Below are 24,271 nucleotides of genomic sequence, written 5' to 3' on the forward strand. Positions count from 1 at the left end.
TTACACAGTTTAAAGTAAAGCGGTTGTCTTGTAATATAGTAGGTGAACCACATTGACTATTCAATTCATTGCTCAATTGATATCGATTTTTGCAGTATCAAAGCGGCGCTAGTTTAGCGGCTGTTTTCAATTTATCCTTTAATTATCTATTATTATTACCAGGGAATATTGGTTCGAATTTTGATTCGCTATTTTTACACAGTTCAAACTGTGAGGAAAATACAATTCGGTAATAAAAAATATTACTACTTGCTGATTACCTCAGTGTAGCTAAGGAACTAATCGTAGTACAGACTTTTAATCGGTGTCTAGAAATTCAACTCTCGTGGGATATTTACTTGTTTTGACGTTAAAAATAATGTACAACTTAAAACTTGGAACTAGTATCATTTTTAGTTTACTTGTTTTTAATGCATGTTTACCGCAAGTGGTAGGAGAGAATGGAATATCATTAGCAACAAAGATTCCTATTTATATCGGAGGGTTTATGCCGTTTTCGGATGATACGTATGATCATTTAGTGCACACCGTTCTTACAGCCATAGACCATGTCAATTCATTTGAAGAAATACTACATGACTATGAACTTCGTATGATTTGGAACTGGACTATGGTAAGATTTTAATTAATTCATTTTTCATGGCGTCTCTAGTTGATTCTTAGATGACGAAGTTTCCTATTGCGTTGTCTACACTATCAAAGTAGTTTGACCAGAGCTTTAGATAAAAACAACTTGTTTGATAAATAAAGCCTAACTAAACACTTTTAACTATCTTAGCAAAATTATTTTTTTGGTCTAAATTAATGTTATGGTCCTTTGGATCGTCTACAAATATAAGTTTCACTAGTAATATAATTTATGTTGTGTTTTGCTTAATTTTTTTCATATCTAAAGCTCCGTTTACACTATCAAACTAATTTGGCAAAAAGGGTGTGATGTGCCCAAATATGGTAGTGATATGAACAAATATGGTAGTGATATGACATCATCATATCCATATATGGGCATATCACATTTTTTTGTCACATAGAGTTTAATAGTGTCAGTAGACAAGGCTTAATATTTGACGGATACCTTGCCTTTGTACAATAATACAGTAATTGTTATTGTTATTAATCTCAAAACTGAATGAATGTTATTCCGTTTGTCCCATTGTTGTATTGGCATTGTAAGTAGATTATTAATAAACTCCTATAAAACTGTACGTTTTCATGTCATTGTTACAACAACAAACCAATCCCATTCGGTTACGATGTCAATTTGTTTGTCGCAGTTGATGCGGTAAATGACGATCAGAATAATGGTAATAGCTGACAGTGAAAATGTGAAATGTTCTGTAAAGAAAATTATAATAATTTTAGAAATAAGTTCTTATAATATAATAATTTATTGGAAACTTCACTTTTACAACAGTGGCACACTTTGATGATAAAGGTGCGTCCAAATAATAGCATACAAGGATAAATAAAAGTATTAACTTAAAAATAAATCAAAATGAATGAGTGAAATACAAAACATAACTCTTACAAAAACAAAAAAATAATAAATCAAAATAAATAAATAAATAAAACAAACTTAAGAACAATCAAAATAAATCAAAATGCTTAGATACACACAAAATAAATAATAAAATTAATTTCATGGTATGAACCAAAATAAAGAGTATAATGGTGTGTGTAAAAACTCAACACATTAAAAAAAGACAGCATATCAACAGTACTTACATATACAGTACCATACTAAAGTTATAATTGCATTGGACTTCGTAAATCTAATCAGAGAAATAGAAAGTTTTGATCCAGAAATAATTGGTGGGTGAAAATCTAAATTTTTATCGGCCACTGCACTAGTTAACTTACTCCTGAAAAACTAACCAAGCTAATTTTAACCTAGCTAAATGTTAATAGCGCTGTTTTGTTATTTTTCGTACATAAGTTCCGCAATTCAGAGTTTTCAGTTCTATTTGGTAGCTCGGTAAAAACAACTTCAACCAGCTCATTCGACTAATAGTTATCGCGGACAAAGTTACAGTATTGCATATCAATGAAGCCAATGGTGCTACAGATCTATACTTATATGCCTACTTTGTATAGGTAATTACGGTATTGAAATGTTATGTTTGTGCACGCAAACACGTATACTTGCTCCAAGTCTATTTATTAGTCGCGTGCGTGCAACGCGACTCTTCAGCTCATTTTATGTCGGTCAAACTTGAGCACGCCCTTGAAGCCATGTATATGGCCTTGTTGTCTTTTTATGTTAGTCCACCAGTCGAAATTTCGATTTTTGTCTGTATCCAAGTATAGTATATATACATATGAAACGCCATATGTGCAAAATATATCTTGTTACTAATATCAAGACAAAATAACTCCGTCTGGAACCCAGACTAGAAAACACGCAGCTAGCTCTACTCTTCACTCACAATCTGTAAACTATAGTATAGTATTAGTAATAATAAAACAGTCTTATCATTCAATTTCAGGCGGATCCAGGAAACTCTTTGCTGACATTTTACCAGTTGATAAACAGCCCAGAAACAATGCTGATGGCCTGGGGACCGACGTACTCAATCGTTGGAGAGATGCTTAACGTGGTTGTCTCAGAATATAACATAGTTCAAGTATGTAAATACCAATACTATTACGCTTCCCTTTCTGTTTCATTCGCATAAAGATCTTTGGGGGTTTTTCTTCGTCCTTTTTTTCAGTTCGATATCATTTTTTTCATCATTTGATTATCACAATGTACTTGTATGGCAGTTAACGTTATAGCTTATAACTTCTGTGCATGCGAGCTTTTTGTATTGGTAAATCCTCGTAGGTAGGTTGTAATCTTTTTTTTTAAATTATGATGATAGTGTATTCATAATTTGTCCAGCTAGCATCATAGCCCTAACCGTATCATTATAACCGTATACTCCTGTAGAACAAGGCCAACAGCCATTAAGTCGCGTGCTACAATGCATAGTGATACCGGACCGACAGACAGACCGACAGACCGACAGACAAACCGACCGACTGACATAGTGAACTATACTGACCGAAATTACTGAACATGTTTAAAAATGTTGAAATGTTTAAAAACATTTATATTTTTTTAATTTACACGTGCGTAGCCTGTCACTTTTGACGTGCTCGTATAACGTAATTTCGAGTTGAAAAGTAAGTCAAGAAAACAGAAATCGGGCAAAAAGAGTGCGCAATAACATTTAACGCGCAGTGCGCGCGCAAAAATATGCGCACTCATGGCAATTTTGTAAACGCTTAAAATTGCCTGAAACGTACTCTTATTTCATAGAAAATAAATTTTGAAAATTTTAAGCGCGCGTACGCATGCGTTACATGCGCTACGCACGTAATTGTATTGCCATATGATGATTTATGCCCTGAAATTTATGAGTACCAAATTTTATTTTATTGTGATTCATGATTGTGAAGATATGATTACAAACGTGATTTCGTTAAATCGTGCGTAGACCGCGTAATTTTTTATTGCGCACCGTGAAAACGTAACCACATCGATTCCTGGCCATAAGGAATATACTGTGAAAAATTGATCTAGCTAGATTAAACTGATATCAAGATAAGGTCAGAAAGCGATAAAACGCATAGTGATACCGGACCGACAGACCGACAGACCGACCGACCAACATAGTGAACTATAGAGTCGCTTCCACGCGACTAAAAATGATGTCATATATAGAGCTTATAAACAGAAGAGAATCGTGTACCCGCGTACAGATGCCAAATACGAAAGGAACACTTCAAGTTTTAGAAAGAGATCGAAAATGTACACAAAAAAAGTATTAAAACACAGAATAAATAATATTTAAAACTGTCGAGCCTTTAAACCTGTCTTTGGGATGATTATAATAATACAGAATTCCTTTATTTCAGGTTGGAATTGCTCAGTTTCAAACAGATGATCTTTTCTTGCTAGATTATCCATACACTATCCAAATATATCCGAATGCCAACATATTTAATCCTGCCAGGATTTCACTTTTTAAAGAATTGGGTTGGAAGAGGGCCGCCATAATCTACGAAGATGTTGATTTATTTCGAGGCGTAGGTTCAATATAATTTACATTTGATCGGCTTGTTTTGGCATCACGTGATATGTATTTAATACACCTATACATGTTTCCATTCCATCCATAAAAATACAATATAAAAAAACGTGGACAAAGGACAAGAAAAACATCACACACAAAAACAGGCAGAGAGACGGGATTTCCTAAAAACCGAATTAATCACTATCTAGTAGGTCTCCTATTGCACTGATTGGATAAAAAAAACATTTAGAATATAATTTGTATAAACATGTATCAAAATACTGTATCAAAATAAATTTAAATATATTGCAATATCATTAACAATTATCAATAAATAGCACAATTAAATTTTAAGCTCGTTTATAAAAGTCTTAACTGTATTTAAAATTAATGAACCTATTACTTCTTCCGGTATTCCCTCCTATGCACGGGAAAATATGTAAAAATTGAGTACTTTAAAGAATTTGTCGGGGCAAAAAGGTGTACGAATATGAGATGATCACCGTGACGCGGGTTGATTGGAATATGGTTTAAATTTGGATTGGAACAAAGCTTTCAATCGTAATGCATGCTCGTCACCCTACACATAATAACATACCGTATTACATTTTAAATTTAGGAGATGGAACAATTTGCAGTAATGATGGTTGAAGAAGGATTTGAAGTGATCAGTATAGAAACGTTTTCTGACGAGCAACCAGCAGATAGGATAAGAAACCTGAAGGTTTGAAGCCACTAATTACATAACATCTTAATATTGTATGAAGTGAATAATTGTTGACAAGATTAGAGATTACGTAGGACAAACAGTATTTAATCACCATCACTACCGTCTAAATCTTAAGAAGATCAGGTTTTTCGTGAAATAATATAATTCGTATGCATATTATTTTATTATTAGCTAATTCAAGACGAAATATTGCAAAGATCTTTATCAGATAAGAAAAAGAATAGGCCAGTCACAGAAGGCTAATAGCAAGGCAGATATACGTCACTCCCTCCTTTTAACAGCTAAAAAGAAAATCATGAACTACTTTTTTTATATTGACAAATTCAACCGAACTAATAGTCAATAACCACAAATAAACACAGTGGTAGGTAAATAAACACAGATTTCGATATTTACGTATATTCTTCCCAACGTGGTTAAGTCATCAGAGTACCGATATTTAAAACTTACGTTTTATATTTTATAAACATCGTTTTAATATGTTAGTTCCAATGTCACATAATAGTTATTACCTTTGACAACAATTGGATCAGAAAAACCGGACCAGAAGTTTTTTTAACTTATTATTTATATATATCATTCATTTGGTATGCCGGCTCGCAACGCGGCAATAAGCGAGTACTACAAAGTTTTCCTGTTTAATAATTTAATTTAATTTATTTAATTCATATAATCCGACTTCGCAGCGATAAAAATTACAATTATGGTGCCCACTGTGCATAGACTAGAGATGGGGATCAACCTCGCCATAATATAAAGGCTACCGTTCTCAGGAATTACCTTGGAGTAAATATCGCTAAACATATTTGTAAACTGACTTGATACTACTTGGTAATTGATCCTTCATTAAGATCTCATCAAACAAATTGTTCTTTTCACAATTAAATAGTGGTGTTTTGGTGGGAAACAACATGCTGAAAGTACAGTAGCAGAGTTGCTCATAGTATGCCAAGGCCTTGTTTATCGGATTGTCCTTGTTATTTTTTGCTTTTAGTTTAATTAATCGAACATTTTTTTCTCAATGCCAATTTTACACTCGGAATAAATTAAAAAGACATTATTATTATTTCATCCTGTCTTGTTAATTTTAAATTAAAATTTAAAATGTTAAATTACAACAAATTGTATGTTAAAATGATGAATACGAGGGTATGTGGCACATGTGTTGACTATATTATTACTGATCGAATCCAACGGTCGTCGCATTAATTGTATCCTTAGGCAAGACACTTTAGTTTTGTAGAAGTGGAAATAAGAGCACATAATTGCTGATATTTCAACGAATATTCTACACAATGGTTTCGTAGTTTAGCTACATAATCTGGTAGCAAACATCTAACATTAACAATAAAATACTGACGGAATCGATTTTTCTTCGAACTATCTAATAAACATGAGCATATGTTACTTGGAAAAAAGTAGGCCTACCCATCATTTTCTCACAAAGAACACGTGTGTTATTTTCGTGTGACACGCTAGGACTAGGTGGATTGTACCTTTTGCATCAAGCATTATAATAAATTTATTAGAGATTAGAGATATTATTTAGGGCGTTGCTCGAGTCTTTTATATATTTGGTTTGTGCTCGATCACTTTCTTCATATTAGACTACAATATTTCCGATTATCTGATATTCTGTGCTTCCTTGCTATTTTATTTTGAATTTTCACTATAATCATATTATTCCTAATTATTTTCTTGTCAACCTTGCATTCGGTAAAAGAATGAACAGAATCCATCTTAGGTTCTGTTTATGTACACTATTTACTGATTTGTTCAATCCCTTTCTAGATCTACACGTCAACAATGTAGAGAATTAAGAAAATAGTAATATTAATTCTAGTGATTATGGCTAGACCAATTGTTCATAATTACCCTACACAAAGTTTGGCACATACAAAATGTTGTGGATGTTAGGGTGTAAACTAATTATTTTGTTTAAGGAATTGTTGCATTTCGTCCCGTTACTAATGCATTTTTATTGAATTAATACAGGATCACGATTCTCGCATTATTATCGGTCTGTTTTATCAAGATAAAGCCGTCAGGGTATTCTGTGAGGTAATGAACATGTTAATCATTTTAAGGGTGTGTTGGGGGAGGGGGGGGGGGGGCTAAGGAGTATACTAGATCATATTATATAGGAGGGGAAAATGAGAAATCATAAAAAAAGACAAAATATTCCACGACGCTTGTTCTGCGTTAGTGCTTTCTGAAAACAGTGGTTATCAAAGTGATTGCAAATGTCTGGCCGGCCTAGATAATTTATAATAAACCATATTTATACTAAAACCATTTAACAGATTATCATTGCGGTGCGTCGATGGAAGTATAATTTACAGTATTAGTTACAAAAACAACTTTGCTTAACAGAAAGTGACACGTAATTCCAACAATAATACAAAGATTTTTTATAAGAATAGAATTTCTTTGAAAATAGTAGTCTCACTGATAGAACTGCCATTTGACTGAGAGTACAAACAATTACAACCAAGTGTTATTATGAATTACCTATACTGTGTCGACTCATAACAATATCTGGCTTTCAGTAAAGACGCCAATCAAATCGCGTCATATTCTTTTTTAATCGCTTAACCCAGAATTCAATATTAAGTGAGACGGGCTAAAATTTACCAGTATATTCTATGTATTTAGGGTATAATTCTAAATTCCATTTCACATAACTCCAGTCAAATGATAGCATTAAACAAAATAACACAAAAAAAATAAATTTAAGTATCGTACATAATCGAGTACGGTATTATAACTAAACCATTATTGTAGGCCTAGACTGGGATATTAATTTACGCGCACGTTAAGCTGCGTTTTTGTTGATCCAAACTAGTTTTTTCCAGGCTTATAGACAAAATCTATACGGACCTAAGCATGTATGGATGATATTGGGATGGTACCATGCAGACTGGTGGATTGAAGAGACGAAGAAAATCAGACAAACAGATCAAAACTTCTGTACGCTTGAAGAGATTGAGAAAGCAGTTGATGGATATCTGAGCATGCGTGGATTTGAATTTCAGTCAAATACATCACACATCCACTTCAATGGAGTTGTAAGTTTTGTTAAAATTATTTAGAGAAGTACAATACAAATAGGATATAAATCTATCTACACTTTTATATACACCTACTGACTATATACACAAAATAGGGCAATCGTGAACCATGCTTTTGGAACAAAGATCACACTATCAAACTTGATGTGATAAAAAAAAAGTGATGTGCCATCAATAATGTACACGATGACGTCATATCAGTAACATTATTAATTTGGCACATGATTAATTTGGCACATAACACTTTTTTTGTCAAACTAAACTTTATGTGACAACAACAAATGTGATGTGCCCATATATGGACACGATGATGTCATATCACTACCATATTTGGACACATCACAATTTGTTGTCAAACTGTTTTAAAGATATATTGTCCCCCTAAAAAAATATTTTTTTTAATTTTTTTGTTGAATATGTTATTTTAATGTCACATAATAGTTATTCACTCTCACAAAAAATTGGGTCTGAAAAAAATTTATTTACCTGAGAAAAATGTAATTTAAAGCAAAAAATGGTCAAATTGTCTGGAAGACAATGAGTTTTTGGGTAATTTAACGGTTTATTTTGTCTTTTTATAGGTGAAATAATTTTTTCCCCCGTTTTTTTTCTTATGCAAGTGAACAACTTCATTAAAACTGCAAATTGGCCTATTCAAAGTCTGATTTTAAAAATCTTTATTTTTCATTATTTTGGGGGACAATACATCTTTAATAGTAGGGAGGTTTCGCAACCTTACGAATACGATAACGAAAACGGATACGTCACACACACGTATTCGATTTCGTAAGCCATAAAAAAATCTGTTTCGCATGGCAACGAAATATTGAGGGTGCGTCCAAAATATGACTGCGGTAAATTGAGCGAAGCGCAGGTACGTGTTGCTTGGTGCTTGCCTGCCTAGGCCTAGCGTAACATCAAAGCGAATGTGAGGACTTTAAAAACTGCTATTTATCAAAATTGACTTGGCATTTTAGTAAATTACTTTAGTAAATTACTTTCAATAAATCTATAATTATATTATAATTATGAATCATTCCTGATTCAAATGCAAAATGTGCAAATAGATCAAAAACTATACTCGTTTTGTAGTTACGAATATGACGGGTGATATTCGTCAAAACGAATACGCTTTACGAATATGAAATGGGGATCAGCTCAAAAGTTTCACAAATGTATGACGTATCCGTTTTCGTTATCGTATTCGTAAGGTTGCGAAACCTCCCTATTATACAGGCTTTACGATTATACGACAATAGAATGGAAATTAAGAACAACTTTCTCTTAAAAATATTTTAAGCACCCTTCAGAAGATCAACTTGAATATATGGAGGAGCTTCAGAAGATGTTGTTAACATCGGGTGCATGCGACTCATATGGCTACGATCAGATTATAACCATAAGTCTTGCACTCAATGCGTCTATTGCAGATCTAGATCAATTAAACCCGCCAAAGAAACTTGAAGATTTTACATACAAGGCTAAAGACATGGCGGATATATTTTATAAAAACACAAAGAACGTTAATTTTGATGGATTAACGGTAAGATTTATTTCTTTTATTTTTCCATCACCGCAATTCGATAGTAAGTGCATAATTTGTGACGCGGAGCATTTGTCGGTGTTAATGAAGTTTGTTGGTTCCGCTGAGCAGTTTACCTGTTCACTAAGCCGTTTTCCGGTGCCGTTGCAGTTCCCAGTTTGCCGCCAGTGCCACTGAAAAGTTTGACGCTTGATGTTTGTCAGTGTTACTGAGCAGTTTTTTCAGTAGTACCGTTGAACAGTTTCTCAGTGTTCCTGAGTTTGCCAGTGCCGCTGAAATGTGTTCCGGTGTTACTGAGCAGATTTTCCGTGTCACTGAACTGTTTTCCAATGCCGTTGAACAGTTTGCCGGTGTCACTGAGAATATTTACGGGGTCACTGAGCGTTTGTCAATGCTACTGAACGGTTTTGCCAATGCCACTGAGTAGTTTGACAGTGCCCCTGAACAGTTTGTCAGTTTCATTTCATGAGCAGTTTACCAGTTTCACTGAGCATTTTACGGGTTTCACTGCCGCTGAACATTTTATCAGTGCTTCTGATGTTTGCCAAGTGGCAGATTTTTTTTTTTCTGTTGTCTCGATAGAGTTGAGCCATTTACCAATGTCTATCGATAGATTACCAATTTTGCCGTTGCATAAAACAAGCAACTCCATTATTATTTTTCCATCCCATCGCTTACGTTAATTCATCTTGGCCAACTCCTTGCGATAACAATTACATAAAATGTCACAATCTAGGTCACACTTCATGCTATGAATAGATTGTTTTAAGTAATATTAAGCTCAATTAATTATGCAGTATTATTATTTCCAAGGGGTTCGTAGCATTTGATGAATACGGTAGCAGACAAAGTGACGCAGTCGTACAACAGCTTCAAAGTAAATGTCTTTTTTAATTATTCTTGATAGAAATACTGCTGTAATGTGATAAACATTTATACAAAACAGTTCAACTTGTAGTACTTTCACTACTGTATGTAGGCACACTACAGTAGGCCTATTGTATTGAAATGAAATGTATTTATTTTTAGCAGCATTAATGAATACATTAATACTGTCTTAATACTTTCAACACAAGCTTTTGCTTTTTAGAAATTGTGCCTCCTTCATAATATTGTTTTATTCATGTTAAAGATGAGAAAAAAAAATTGTATTGTTTTAACTATCTTTCTTCTCGTCATGAATTTTGTGTATTATATTATTTATTTTGTATATTATGAAGGAAATAAATGTTACTATGAAATGAAATGAAATGAAAATTGATATAACATTCTTCCTATAGATCGCATTGCCTGGTGTACAGTAATCAAATGCTGGCACTACCATCACATATTGTTATAGCTTATACTGTATCAAAATGTAACGTCGGTATCATATGGACCCTGACCTAATTAAACGAAACATTCCACGATACATGTGGCCACATAAGATGCTTTTTTACGGAATTTGCCTGTGATACTAATTAGGTAGTATAGCATATTAAAATCGCATTTTTATTATAATTTTTAGATAGAAGTATTGTACAGGTGTTAATTCACAATCAACTCAAAGATACGACAAGATTTATCAACAATTTTATGTGGAGCGGTAAATATTTCAAACCTATGTGGGTTAGAGCAAAACAAACAATAAATAGAGATAGGTTTAACATTTATAAAATAGAAACACTTAACAACAATATCTAACTGTTTTCAAATATCCCGCCTCGATGGTTTTTCGATTTTCAATCGTACTTTGAACCCATGGAAGTTGTTATTTATTTTCAAATATATTTCAAGAAAGTGGAAGGTAGGCCTATATAGCCCAGAATTCATTCACTATCCTTGTTAAATATGGCACCCAGCCTGTTCACAAAACATAATAAGTAAAGAAAAATGTGATGCACTAGACATTTAGTCTTGAAGTGAAGTTTATTGTCTCTGTTTTTCTTTAATCATGCAGATTGAAAAAGGTGTGTTTTCAATGGTACTTTTATAATTGTGTTCTGACATTAATAAAAAACAACAACTTGTATTTTATCTCAAATTAATTTGGGTAATTGCATGAGTCATACAGCCAGGAATATATTTTATATTTGTAAACAACCTTTAACATGAACGATATTTTCTATGTAATACTGAGTTGATGACATCATAACTGACCTTGAAAGTGGTAAGGTGTCACTTTTTAACAATATTGGTATGATGATGCCTTCTTTGTCGTTTTGGTATTATCAAACTTGAATCTTGGCAAGCCATTTAGTGGGAGATGAGAAGTGTACTTAATGAAACACGGTATCCAACTGGGAAAACAAAATTATTTATACGTGAAAGAAATAAATGGCAATAATTTCAAATAAATTCTAAACAATTTGGGCAAATTAATGAATACAGAATAAATCACGGCTTGATACAATTCTGCAAAACACATTTTTTTTCATAAAACAACCAAAATGGAAAAATCTTTGGTGACCTAAACAATGTTTCTTTCCAAATCGGACATCGTCGTATGACGAGGCCTGACGAGTCGTTTCAAAAATTAAAGTTAAATTAAGTTCTCGCGACGACCTAAAAACTGTATCTCGTTGGGATTCTACTCAGACAGCACCGACGAGTCAAGACGTTTCGTCGGGCCTCGTCGTACGATACGACGCTGTCTGAGTAGGCCTCTATACGTTATTGTTTTACATTAAACAGGTGGGATTGTTCCAGTTGACGGCCCTACATATCAAGAAGCTCCTCTAACAATTTGCCGATCTAAGAAGATCTTTGTATACGTTCTACTGACGTTAGGAATTATATATGCTACAGTACTGTTGATACTGAATATTAAATTTAGAGAAACTCGGTAAGAATTGAATTATTATTTTGATTAATACAAATTGTATTTTAAAATAGATGATTTTCAATTAAATAATCTATACTGTATTTACACTATGGTAGTATTAATCTTAGTATGTACATAATTATAGGAATGATTAGGAGAAAGACGATTTGCAATGTTTTCATTCCCAATCTACATAATCCGAAGGTTTATACAGACATGTTATTAAGACAAAAGGGCATGCGATAATGTCGCTTTATCAGCGACGGGCATATCATGTTTAATTTACACAGCAGATGTACCGTACTTAACGACGGACACAATGACACCGTGGCTTGATTTGGTCGGAAACAATACACATCACCAAATAGCTTACGAAAATAATGATGATGCGAGAGAGGAGATTTACGATCGGCTAGATTTGTCGTCGGTACAGCGACAGACATGGTCGATGAGTTCAAGTAGTTTGAGTTCAGTTTGTCGGAACGCTCGAGACAATAAATGTTCTTCAAAAAATTCTAAACATTCCGCCCAATACGAGGAATGCAAAATCGCATCGACCGACGCCGTAACGACGATAATGCCGGCAATTGAAGAAAAACAAAGAATTACCTATAGACGAAAGAAAGAGGTGTTTTTTCTCTAACTATAAAATAATAATATTTATTCATATTTATTTATCTGGAGGATCAAACTTAAAGATTTGGCGTAATGCGTCCTCCTCACACAATTATTTTCTTTTACTTTACGTTCTGTAATTCTGTATATTGTATTATGTGAAACAATTACCTTGAAACTTCAACCTAAGCCGATACGAATTTCGGCAGCAAGATGATGAATGTAACATTATGTAACATTTCGAGGACGAAAAAACGCCATGCAACTGTCGAACGAATGGGGTAGAATCTTCGTCTCGCAGCCCGTATGATTCCATATGCCACATGATGGTTGGTCGATGGAGAATCCGTAGCAATTTACCAGATCTCTCGTTGGTTAGGCGAAAAAGCGAAATAGTAACGACATAATTATGAACGATTTATATATTAACAAACATGCTAAAAACATGTTTGTCGATTCACGGAAAATTAAATCGGCGACAACGACAGAGAAGATATCCACGGCAACAAAGACAGTTATTCCGACGACGGCTAATTCCGATGATTGATAAACTCCACTTACGAATGAAGCATTGATTGCACTGTTGCTGTTGTTCACACACGTACGGAATGGCACTTCCTCAACTGAAGACACTGGTGATGCCTACAAACGGCAGACATGACCACCGTAGCTCAACCTGCTAATGCGGTGGTGATCACACTTGCAGTGAAAACGAACGAAACTTCTCCTACAAGGCCGTTATGACATTTCTAGTGGAGACAACTAACTGACGCTCAATCATTTTAAACGACAAACCGACGTTGCATCTACAGATGCAGTGACGACGTCGACTGAAACGGTGACGGTGATGTCGACGTACGCTTTGACAACTACAATCTATTATCGAAAAGTACGAAAATAACGGGATCGAGGCGAAATCGACTGACACTACACCTATTCAACGATGACAATGGAAGCTGCGTCTGTGCCAGTGACGAAGATTGCTGCACCGACTATCCGCGCCAACGGTCATGATCGTCGTTTATTCTGTTAAACGTACGGGAAAACACTTTTGTAGGCTAGTCATCAGTAACCATGATATATAACGATGTATCCCTCGGTCCTTTGCACAAAGCCGAACACACATTCAAGCTCAATTGACGGTTTTCAGACGACGAATTCCGGTGAACGCTTATTCATGTCTAGGTTTTAGCTCCTCATACCGTATAGGGGAAGACATAAATCGTTTTCCTTTTTAAAAAAAAAGGTCATACTGTGTTTTCGTCAGAGGGATTTCGAATCTTAATGTATCTTTCCATTCAATTGGCGTATTTCTGTACGTTTCAATTCGAGGACAGGAGAATGATTGTGATGGCGAAATTTTCTCGAAATATTACCTCACAATTCCAACGACTGCAAAAAAGACGACCATCGATGCAGTTACACAGCTTATGATGGAGAGAAATATACTCCACGACTGCGGTGATAACGACATTTTAAGCGAAGACGAACACTATTGCTCATCCTTCGACTCCAATCGAAAAGACAATCGACGCTGCTTCGTCTACTACAGCAGTTACAATGTCTGTAGCAGTAAAGGTAGGAACCACATTGGAAATAAGTTGTTTTACTTTAAACGACTTTATGTGTTTTCCCGTGCATCGTCAGACCTCATTAATCCCGCCATTTTTATTTGCTTTTTTGATGTATTTTAATATTTAAGGTGATTATATATATTATTGACGTATTTTTAATGTTATGTATTGAGATGCCAAATAAATGAAAGAAAGAAAGAAAAGGTAAAGGTATTTATATTTGTCCTCAAGCTGAACTGGAAACTGAGGAAATTCGGATTAGGCCCTCCACGGACCCCCGGCAGCCAGCAGTGCAGCGCCTACCAGATCAGCACACCAGGAGACGATCCCCTATTTTTTTCGAATAGAGTACCAAGTTCTTTAACGTGCACTGTTAAGTACACGAGACCAACGGATTTACATCCCATCCGAAGGATGAGGCAATGAGAGTAAAGCATCTTGCCTAAGGATGCAATTAGTATGGTACAGATAACATTGAACGCATTCCTATCACATGCTAGTCCGATATTACCATTACACCATCACTCTCCAGTATATACAGCACCCGCCGCAATTTCTAGACGGTCTCCAATCGAGAACGCAACCGGGCCCAACGTTGCCTAACTTCGGTGATCTGACGAGAACCGGTGTTTAAATGCAGTATGGCCGTATATGAATTCGGCATCGGTGTTGACATTTGTATTGAAATGTATTGGTGCTATACCATGTTAAGCATTGTTTTGCAATGCGAAGTTAGTGACAGCGTTCATAAACCAACTTGTAATATATGACAGTCTGTTATTGTTCTACTCCGCGTCCAATCCAGTGCCTTTTTTCAATGGACTAGCCTCAAACTAAGACGTCGGCATTGATTCAACTTGGAAGCAGTAGATAAATTGAATAAGGCATACTTTATATTATGTTATTTGAATACTTTAACATTACAAAAGTTAATCTAATCAATCACTATTTTTACAGAGTAATAAAAATATCAAGTCCTCTATTAAACGGATTGATAAGCATTGGCTGTATTATTCTGTACATCTCAATGGCGTTGTATCAATTGGCTCTGGAAATCAATACAGATTCACATATATTTATATCTTGCCAGGTAAGAAAACATTAGTTAAATTGTAATATTATGTGTCTTTTAGTATCGATATGCAATCAAGTGATTGTCTGGAATTTTGATTTGAACATTATCTACTATTTAAACTTGACATTTTAAAGCTGAAAAGTGAAGGAAATCCATTGCCATAAGTCGCAAAAGCACGTGCGGTGATAAGATTGCTAACAGGGCAATCGTTATCAACTTTTGCCAGTCACAAGATGTATTTGTCCTCTGACATACAGCGAGTCGACACCAGGAACGACGTCTCCTGTTGTTTTGTTATGATGAAACCCGTCGTAACGAAAAGGGCGTATCCTTCATCAACCAATCTTTGATGTTCATATGTGATATATTCCATGCTGGTGGAAAACTACGAAATTTCTAACTATGCATGTAAACACCTGCGGATCCGTTGAAAAGACAATGCGATGAAATGGCAAAATAGGCCATGGATTCTAAAAGGACACCAGCGTTAGTCTGCCTCACAAGGGACGTGAAAGTATGCGTAGTCTTGGTCTATTGAGGCTGTCCCGTCTCCTCGTCTTTGTCCCCAGACGATCCTTTGACAGTCTCAGACAAACAAACACTTTCACAATCCTGCCCGTCGCCCGTTTTTTTCTGTCAGGAAAACAGTCGACTTGCGTCTCGATACCGTGCATCGTTCGTTTCCGTGTTCAACTGCTTCTTTTCAAGCAGGGAAGTGAGACAGCCCAAAAGGTTTTGACTCTTTTGCAGAGGTTTGGCCTTGTACATTATTGACTAATTTTTTTAATTTTCGAAACTAATTTGTCGAGGTTTCGAAACTCTTTGTGCTTCTGCAGGATAACATGACAGCCTTCAACCTAAACAAGGCCATATAGATGGCTGCAGTCGCGTGCTCATTAGTGTTTACCGACCGACCAACCAACCTACCAACTGACCGAAATTACTGAACATGTTTAAAAATTTTGAAATGTTTAAAAACATTTATATTTCTTTAATTTACACGTGCGTCACTTTTGACGTGCTCGTATAACGTAATTTTGAGTTGAAAAGTAAGTCAAGAAAACAGAAATCGGGCAAAAAAAGTGCACAAAAAAATCTGCGCACTCATGGCAATTTTGTAAACGCTTAAAATTGCCTGAAACGTACACTTATTTCATCGCAAATAAAATTTTGAAATTTTTAAGCGCGCGTACGCATGCGTTACATGCGCTACGCACGTAATTGTATTGCCATATGATGATTTATGCCCTGAAATTTATGAGTACCAAATTTTATTTAATTGTGATTCGATTCATGGTTGTGAAGATATGATTACAAACGTGATTTCGTTAAATCGTGCGTAGACCGCGTAACTTTTTATTGCGCACCGTGAAAACATAACCACATCGATTCCTGGCCATAAGGAATATACTGTGAAAAATTGACTTAGCTAGATTAAACTGATATCAAGATAAGGTCAGAAAGAGATAAAACGCATAGTGATACCGGACCGACAGACCGACAGACCGACCAACCGACTGAACTATAGAGTAGCGTCCACGCGACTAATAAAAATGTAAACATAAGTTTGATAAATGTTCATCACTATCCTCATTTTTTGTTCATCTATTATTCTGTTTGCCAACCAGGCATTATATAATTTAATGTAAACGCCACATTTACCTTAACTTTACCTTTTAAAATATCATGTTGCAATTATTACATTCAAGCCTATAGGAAAAAAACTGAAAAGGTGATACATTAATGTTGCTGCTATTGATTACAGCTTGGACTGTTTACTACAAGTGTTGGTTTCTCAATGGCATTTGGGGCGCTTTTTATGAAAACATATCGTGTCTATAGTATCTTCAAAACAAGTATGAAACAACTTCGAACTGCGGTAAGATTTTATTTCATCAGTAAAACACGTCTTCAACGTTTTTTTTTCCGCCTCGACACAATGTATTTGTTCACATTATTCATTTAACCTTTAAAAAACATATACAATAGATGAGTGATTTACAGAATAAATTGTTCATTGGCAATGCTGTAAATTTATATAACTATTCTAGAAATAATTAATGGGTCTATGGAAAAGGAGAGTTACTTAAAAAATAGGGCCCTGGGCTTACATATAAATATATAATAAGCTTGAAAACATTTTCTTTGTAGACTAAAATATCATGTTAGTGTAACCCTAATTACGCTATGTATTTTAAATTTGTGAGAAAGGTTTAAATTAAAAAATCCTAACGCCAAAATAAATGTGTTTAGGTATACTGTACATATAATAACCATTTGTGGTTTAAACATTACATAGTAGGGAGGTTTCGCAACCTTACGAATACGATAACGAAAACGGATACGTCATACATTTGTGAAACTTTTGAGCTGATCCCCATTTCATATTCGTAAAGCGTATTCGTGTTGACGAATATCACCAGTCATATTCGTAACTACAAAACGAGTATAGTTTTTGATCTATTTTGCATATTTTGCATTTGAATTAGGAATGATTAATGATTATTATATATATATATATATATATATAGATTTATTGAAAGTAATTTACTAAAGTAATTTACTAAAATGCCAGGTCAATTTAGATAAATAGCAGTTTTTAAAGTCCTCACTCGCTTTGATGTTACGCTAGGCCTAGGCAGCCAAGCACCAAGCAACACGTACCGTACCTGCGCTTCGCTCAAATTTACCGCAGTCATATTTTGGACGCGCCTCAATATTTCGTTGCCATGCGCGAAACAGATTTTTTTATGACTTACGAAAACGAATACGTGTGCGTGACGTATCCGTTTTCGTTATCGTATTTGTAAGATTGCGAAACCTCCCTATTAACATTCAACAGAACTGTTACAGTCAAGTAGATTCAATAATACGAAACTAATCCAGCAAATAGTAAGTGTAATCAATGATATCATTATGCCGACACCTTTAACTAAACTTATAATATAATATGTATTTTTATATTTAAACAGAAAGGTCTACATAACAGTATGCTATTTTCCTATATTGCTGTTTTTGTATTTCTCGATATTTTCATCCACGGATTATTCTATTTGTTGAATGATGTTGAACTAGTTTCAAGCGAAGTCAACATTAAGGTAGGTTATTTTAGTGAGTGAGTAGCCATAGCGTCGGCAAGGGCTACATGGTCCTGAACCCGAATCTTCTGGGAATAGGACTATCAACTGTAGGTCCAGTGTACACATACAGTAGCTCATGTGCATCTAGTACATATTTTAGAGACGATTAGGTGGTTACGTCGGTGTACTAGTCCACACACGCACAGCCACTGTAACACACCAGCGACCAACCGGTGATGATGACGATGATTTTGATAACGATGGTGGTGATTGTGGTGGCGGTGATGATTGTTGGCGTTGGTGGCATTGGCGGTGACGATGGTGGTGATGGCGGGGAAGTTAGCGATGGTGGTGTTGACGGTGTTGGTGATGTTGACGGAATTGGTGGTGCTGACGGCGTTGGTCGTGTTGACGGCATTGGCGATGATAATGATTTTGTTTGTGCCGTTGGCGTGTTGGTGGCGACGGTGATGATGATGGTGGTGATTGTCATAATGGTGGTGGTGGTGGTGGTGATGGCGATGGCGGTGGTGAGAAGGGTTAGTGATGATAGTGGTGACGGTTGGTGGCGTTGGCGGTGATGTCGGCGACGGTGACAGTGATAATGATTATGGTGGTGGTGATTGTGGTGATGGTGGTGGCGTCGGTGTTGTTAGTGGCGTTGACGGCGTTGTTGGCGTTGGCGGAGATGGTGACGGTGATTGTGATGACGATGGTGTTGATTGTGGATGCGGTGATTTTGGATGCGGTGGTGGTGGTACTGGTTGGTGGCGTTAGTAGCATTGGCGGCGTTAGCAATGTTGGTGATAATTGTGATAATGTTTGGTGGTGTTGGCGGTGGTGGTAACGATGATTGTGATGATGATGGTGATGGCGGCGGAATTGTCGGCAATGATGATGGTGATGGTTGTGGTGGTCATGGTGGTGATAATGCAGACAATGATTGATGATGATGGTGGTGATGGTGGTGGTGGTGACGTTGGCGTTGGCGACGTTGGTGATGATGATGATGGCGGCTAAACTGATACTCTCTTGACAGATGGTTGAAATAACAAAAAAAATCAATGGGAGGAGGAGTCAGAGTCTATTCTCTGAAATAACCATACTGTAGGTGATAACAAATGACCAAGTGTTTGTATTTTGTATACTGAAAGAACAGAGGGCTTTTTCTTTTATATCTCGATCAGCCACTGGAAGTCATACATCTAGACAATTGAGCGTGCTACTGTATAATTCTGTATTGTTATTCCAATTTTTTTTATAGGAAGACACAACACAGTCTAATTTAGAAATGTTCTATATTGAAGTGATATACGGATGTTCATCAAAATACGGGTTCATTTTAACATACTGTCTTATTGCATATAAGGGATCGATTTTGCTCTTTGGTGTCTTTTTAGCATGGTCTACTCGCAATGTCAAACTCGTCCATCTAAATGATAGTACGTGGACTTACTATTTATATTTTCATGTTGATTTTCTTAATGTTGTAGCATCCAACTAAAAAATACCTCATAATAGTGATAACATAATTGATAGGCTTTCTACTCACCATCTTACTGTCCTTCTGTCTAAGTTACGCTTGCAAGCCACATTCATTCATTTCCTTCCTCTTCTCTATTTCGCTCTACTTCGTTTCCATGGGCACATAAAAAAGGAAAGATATCCTGACACACAAAAAAATGCATTATATAAATAAAATGTTATTTGAATAAAAATAAGAATGCAAAGTAAGAAATAGCGGTAACACATAATTATTTGCACAAAGCTAATGCAGTATGGTAAATCTGAACACACGTGTAATTGACTGAATAGTCAAATAAAGAGCTTCTTTTACTAACCAAAGTTGAGGTGTTAGGTCTAGTCTAGCTAGTAAATAATGGTGGGCATGACTCAGGATATCGTACTATATCTTAATTTATTCACAGATATCACTGTTCAAATTTTAATTTCAGGTCATTACATAGCCATATGTGTGTATACAGTAGTGATTTGTTGCCTCATAACCGTGCCCGCCGCAGTACTCAACTACGATCAAATTGGTGTTGTCTTCATACTTTTTGGTACCACCATATTCATCACCAACACTGTCGTTCTTTCGCTTGTATTCCTCCCGAAAGTAAGTACAGTATTCAGTTTGTTTGCTGAGATTTAATATTAGACAGTTGTTCAAAGGAATACTTCATTGTGACTGTGCACTGTTGCATTACACCTTTATGTAAATTATTTTGCACGGTTTAGCGTGGTGCAGTTCAGTTATTTTGTTTGAAACATGCGGCTTGTATGGCCTTTGGTAATACTACAAAATAATACAAATTTTCACTTCATGCTATTTTAAGTTGAATTTATTAAAATTGTTTTGAGAAACAGACGTAATACAAGCCAACACACATGCAAAGACAAGCCATGCAAATAAGGATTTTTATTCAGTGATAATTGCATTACAGCCGGTGTTGGTATTAATGGTAATTTACCTGGATTTACCTAGTGTCTTTCCTTTTTGGTTTGCGCAACCTATTCGAGCCATAACTAGCTTACAGTACCTTAAAACGTTACGTTAGACTTTTAGTAGTAACTGCACTATGAACGCATTGATTGCAGAACGTCTTGGAGGTAATACACCGTCGATATTGATTGACTTTGTCCGTCGGTTTGCATAGTTTAAGCTCATCAGCGACTGACAATGCTGCAACATTATCCACACAATGTTATCAACGTGTATGGCATTACAAGAAAATTGGAGCCACTAGGACCACTTGCAGTTGCATGTGCGACAGGACAGTTGGCAAAAAGAGTTGGCTGGAATGGATTGAGTCAAGAAATGACGATCAATATAGATGGGTAGCGAGGGGTTCTATCAGAAATTACTAGTACTGAGCTAGTTTGTTGTTGTCCAGTTTTGTCAAGGATTTAGGTGACTGGGTCCACCGAAGGACTCAACCAACCTCCATCTTGCGACGCCTACACACTCAAAGTCAAGAATACAACTATTTCTATCGAGTTTAACACGGGACCATAATTAGCTCATTCTCATTAAGCTGGGTAGGAAATCCAATACCTTGCGTCAGTTGTATGCTAATCGAGCTAACTCCGATCAACCACGTCCGACTTGACTCGATTTAATATAGACTTAAGGTTGAACCTTATGTGACACTGGACGTCGACCGAACCGTAAACGTAGGTAATTTCATCGAATATGTCCATACTATGTAGCCTAAAGCAGATTTATGAGAAATCATCGAACATGTTCTGGCCTGGTAGTGGAACAGTACACCGAAAAATCCATAGTCTGTCGCAAAGAAATGTGATCCTTTGATAATTCATTGATGCCGGCTGCAGATGGTTAATTTACACTCATTATCCGAGATGGAAAACACTGTAGCGTCATTTTTTAGTATCAGGCTCAGATACCTCAATAGATGCGTAATCAGGGCCGATGTGTAAAAGTAATCATGTTAATGCAATAATTTTGGCATCAATTTACTTTCATTCTTTCAGTTGATTGTTTTATATAAAGACGGGGGTAAGGATGTTAATATTAGTTCAATGCCGAGTGAATTTACCTCAGAAATATCAGTCACCAGAACTAATCAAAGCACTTTAGAGGAAATGTATATCCAGGTAAAATATACTTTATTTAAATATAATATAGAAACTTTACCAAATTAAAATAAAACACAATTTGGTGCCGCTATAGAGGGCCTGCTACACAATGTATAGAAAGGAACTGAAATAACTAGTGACGATATAGAGGGCGCTAACCAAATTAGCGTCTACGGAACTATGCTTCACTTTATTTTTTACGATGTATTTATTTTTCACAGAAATGTTTGAAACTACAAAGACTAAAACAACAACTTGGAAAGCAGTAATTACTTCAGTTTTTTCAATGAAAAGGTTTATTCATTTTAAAATAATTGTATCTTAATGGAGGAAATGAATGCGAGATTTTCAGACGTCTGGTAAAAATCCCGAAAACATTGTTGATCATTAAGTGTTATTAAATAACACCCTTTTTAATTTACTAAATTAGATTTGTTGAAACTTTTCTCTACACTATTGGGAATTCATTTTAGATTTCGTAAATCTAAGCGCCTAGTTTACATCGTCGTGGCGTAGGCCTGTTATGCATGGTTAGTTGTGGAAATATCCGGGTTAAAGAGATATTGTATAGTTGCTAACATTTTAACAATTATATTCACGACCGAAGTCAATTAAACAGTTCTGTACATGCATTCAAACGTAATAGTTTGCGAGCATGCGCACCTATTAACAATTATTTTTTAAAGTTGTATTTAAAAGTATACTGCCCTCTATTGTAATTATTACTCTTCGTAAGGATACTGTACAATAGTATAACATTTGTAAAACCCCAATTTATTACATTAATATAAACATTTGTTAGATTAGATTAAAAAAATCTTAGATTAGGTTATGTAATAACAGTTTATGTTTCAAGTATAACGTACAGTAGATTGTTTTTGTGTTTGTTTTTTTTAGTCGTCGAATAAACGCCTTGTCGTTGAATAAGATTCCCCCTCTGACGATTAGGCCTAAGCGGTAAAGCGTTTCATGCGTACATTTAATAGAGGGTAATCGAGCGAACCCACCCTCTAGTAATGAAAATTCAAATATCAAGCCTTTACTATACAATTTTTTTGATAAAATCCCATATTATCCAGAAATTGAAACTGAAATGGATTAGTACAATGTACACATTTTCTACATAAACAAGATTAACATTCTGTGCATGTATACAGTATACTGTACCAGAAACCGCTAGCGTAGGCCTACCTTTCGTGAGATCTATGAAGGAATAATGTGGTTAATTAATTTGATGGGCCGGACAAAATAGACCAAACGGCGAACCAACCAACCAACCAACTTTTGATGATTTGAGTGTTTTAGATTTAACTAATGCAAAAAAAGAAATAGTATTTGTTTTGTTTAAGATATGTTTTGTTATGTTTCTAAAATAAAATTATATATTTGAGAGAAGGTTAAACAAAAATGTTTTCTGTATACAGTATTATGTTTAGAAAGGTTGCCCATATTGATTTAACTATTTATTTTTTTAATGATGAGTGACTGGTTGTGACTATTTTTTAGCCCTTCCCATGATTCATTATGTTTTTATTCATGTTTACAATGTTTATAATTTACTTTTTGGGTAAATAAATAAAAAAGAAAAAAGAAAGATATTGTCCAGTGACTTCGTATCCGAAACTATTTCGAACAGTTATCATAAAATGTGTTATCGAACTATCTACTCCTGCCCCTAGAATAAATTTTCATTCAGGGAAATTCTACTTGTATTCAAGAGATGTCTACGACAGTTTTAATGAATGATTGAATATGGTTTTCTATGATAAATCCATAAACATAAATTGGCAATCTTCAAAGACATATACTTTAAAAACTTTGAGGTTTTCGTCGCGCACAAGCTTTTCAAATCCAACCAAAGGCACAACCCACCATGGTGCAGATTTAAATAAGTCAAGAAAGTAAAAAAGATCAGGCAGTTCAATCAAAGAATGAACACGGTACAATCACGGTCCAGACAGAACTAGAGAAGTTACGGAACCAAACTAAAAAAAATGGCAAAAACCGATTAACAAATTAAAACAGAGGAACCAAAACAATTTTTTTAACTTCACTATTATATCAGATTGTCATCAATAGTAGACATGTGAAAATCAAATGAAAAGAAAGTTACGGAGGA

General features: G+C 35.2%; 1 protein-coding gene across 1 annotated transcript; it reads left to right on the forward strand.

Moving 5' to 3' along the window:
- Window positions 1-358: 358 nt before the first annotated feature.
- Window positions 359-23,594, forward strand: LOC140046783 (gamma-aminobutyric acid type B receptor subunit 1-like). The gene is made up of 16 exons (XM_072091513.1): window positions 359-613; window positions 2,487-2,624; window positions 3,901-4,071; window positions 4,678-4,782; window positions 6,784-6,849; window positions 7,644-7,856; window positions 9,160-9,402; window positions 10,216-10,279; window positions 12,076-12,226; window positions 15,352-15,484; window positions 17,235-17,348; window positions 18,442-18,567; window positions 19,814-19,991; window positions 20,505-20,668; window positions 22,048-22,170; window positions 22,374-23,594. The coding sequence occupies exons 1-16, from the start codon at window positions 359-361 to the stop codon at window positions 22,419-22,421; spliced, it is 2,292 nt and encodes a 763-aa protein (XP_071947614.1). The 3' UTR covers window positions 22,422-23,594.
- The last annotated feature ends 677 nt before the right edge of the window (window positions 23,595-24,271 follow it).

This window comes from Antedon mediterranea, chromosome 4, assembly GCF_964355755.1.
Source record: "Antedon mediterranea chromosome 4, ecAntMedi1.1, whole genome shotgun sequence".
Lineage (NCBI taxonomy): Eukaryota > Metazoa > Echinodermata > Crinoidea > Comatulida > Antedonidae > Antedon > Antedon mediterranea.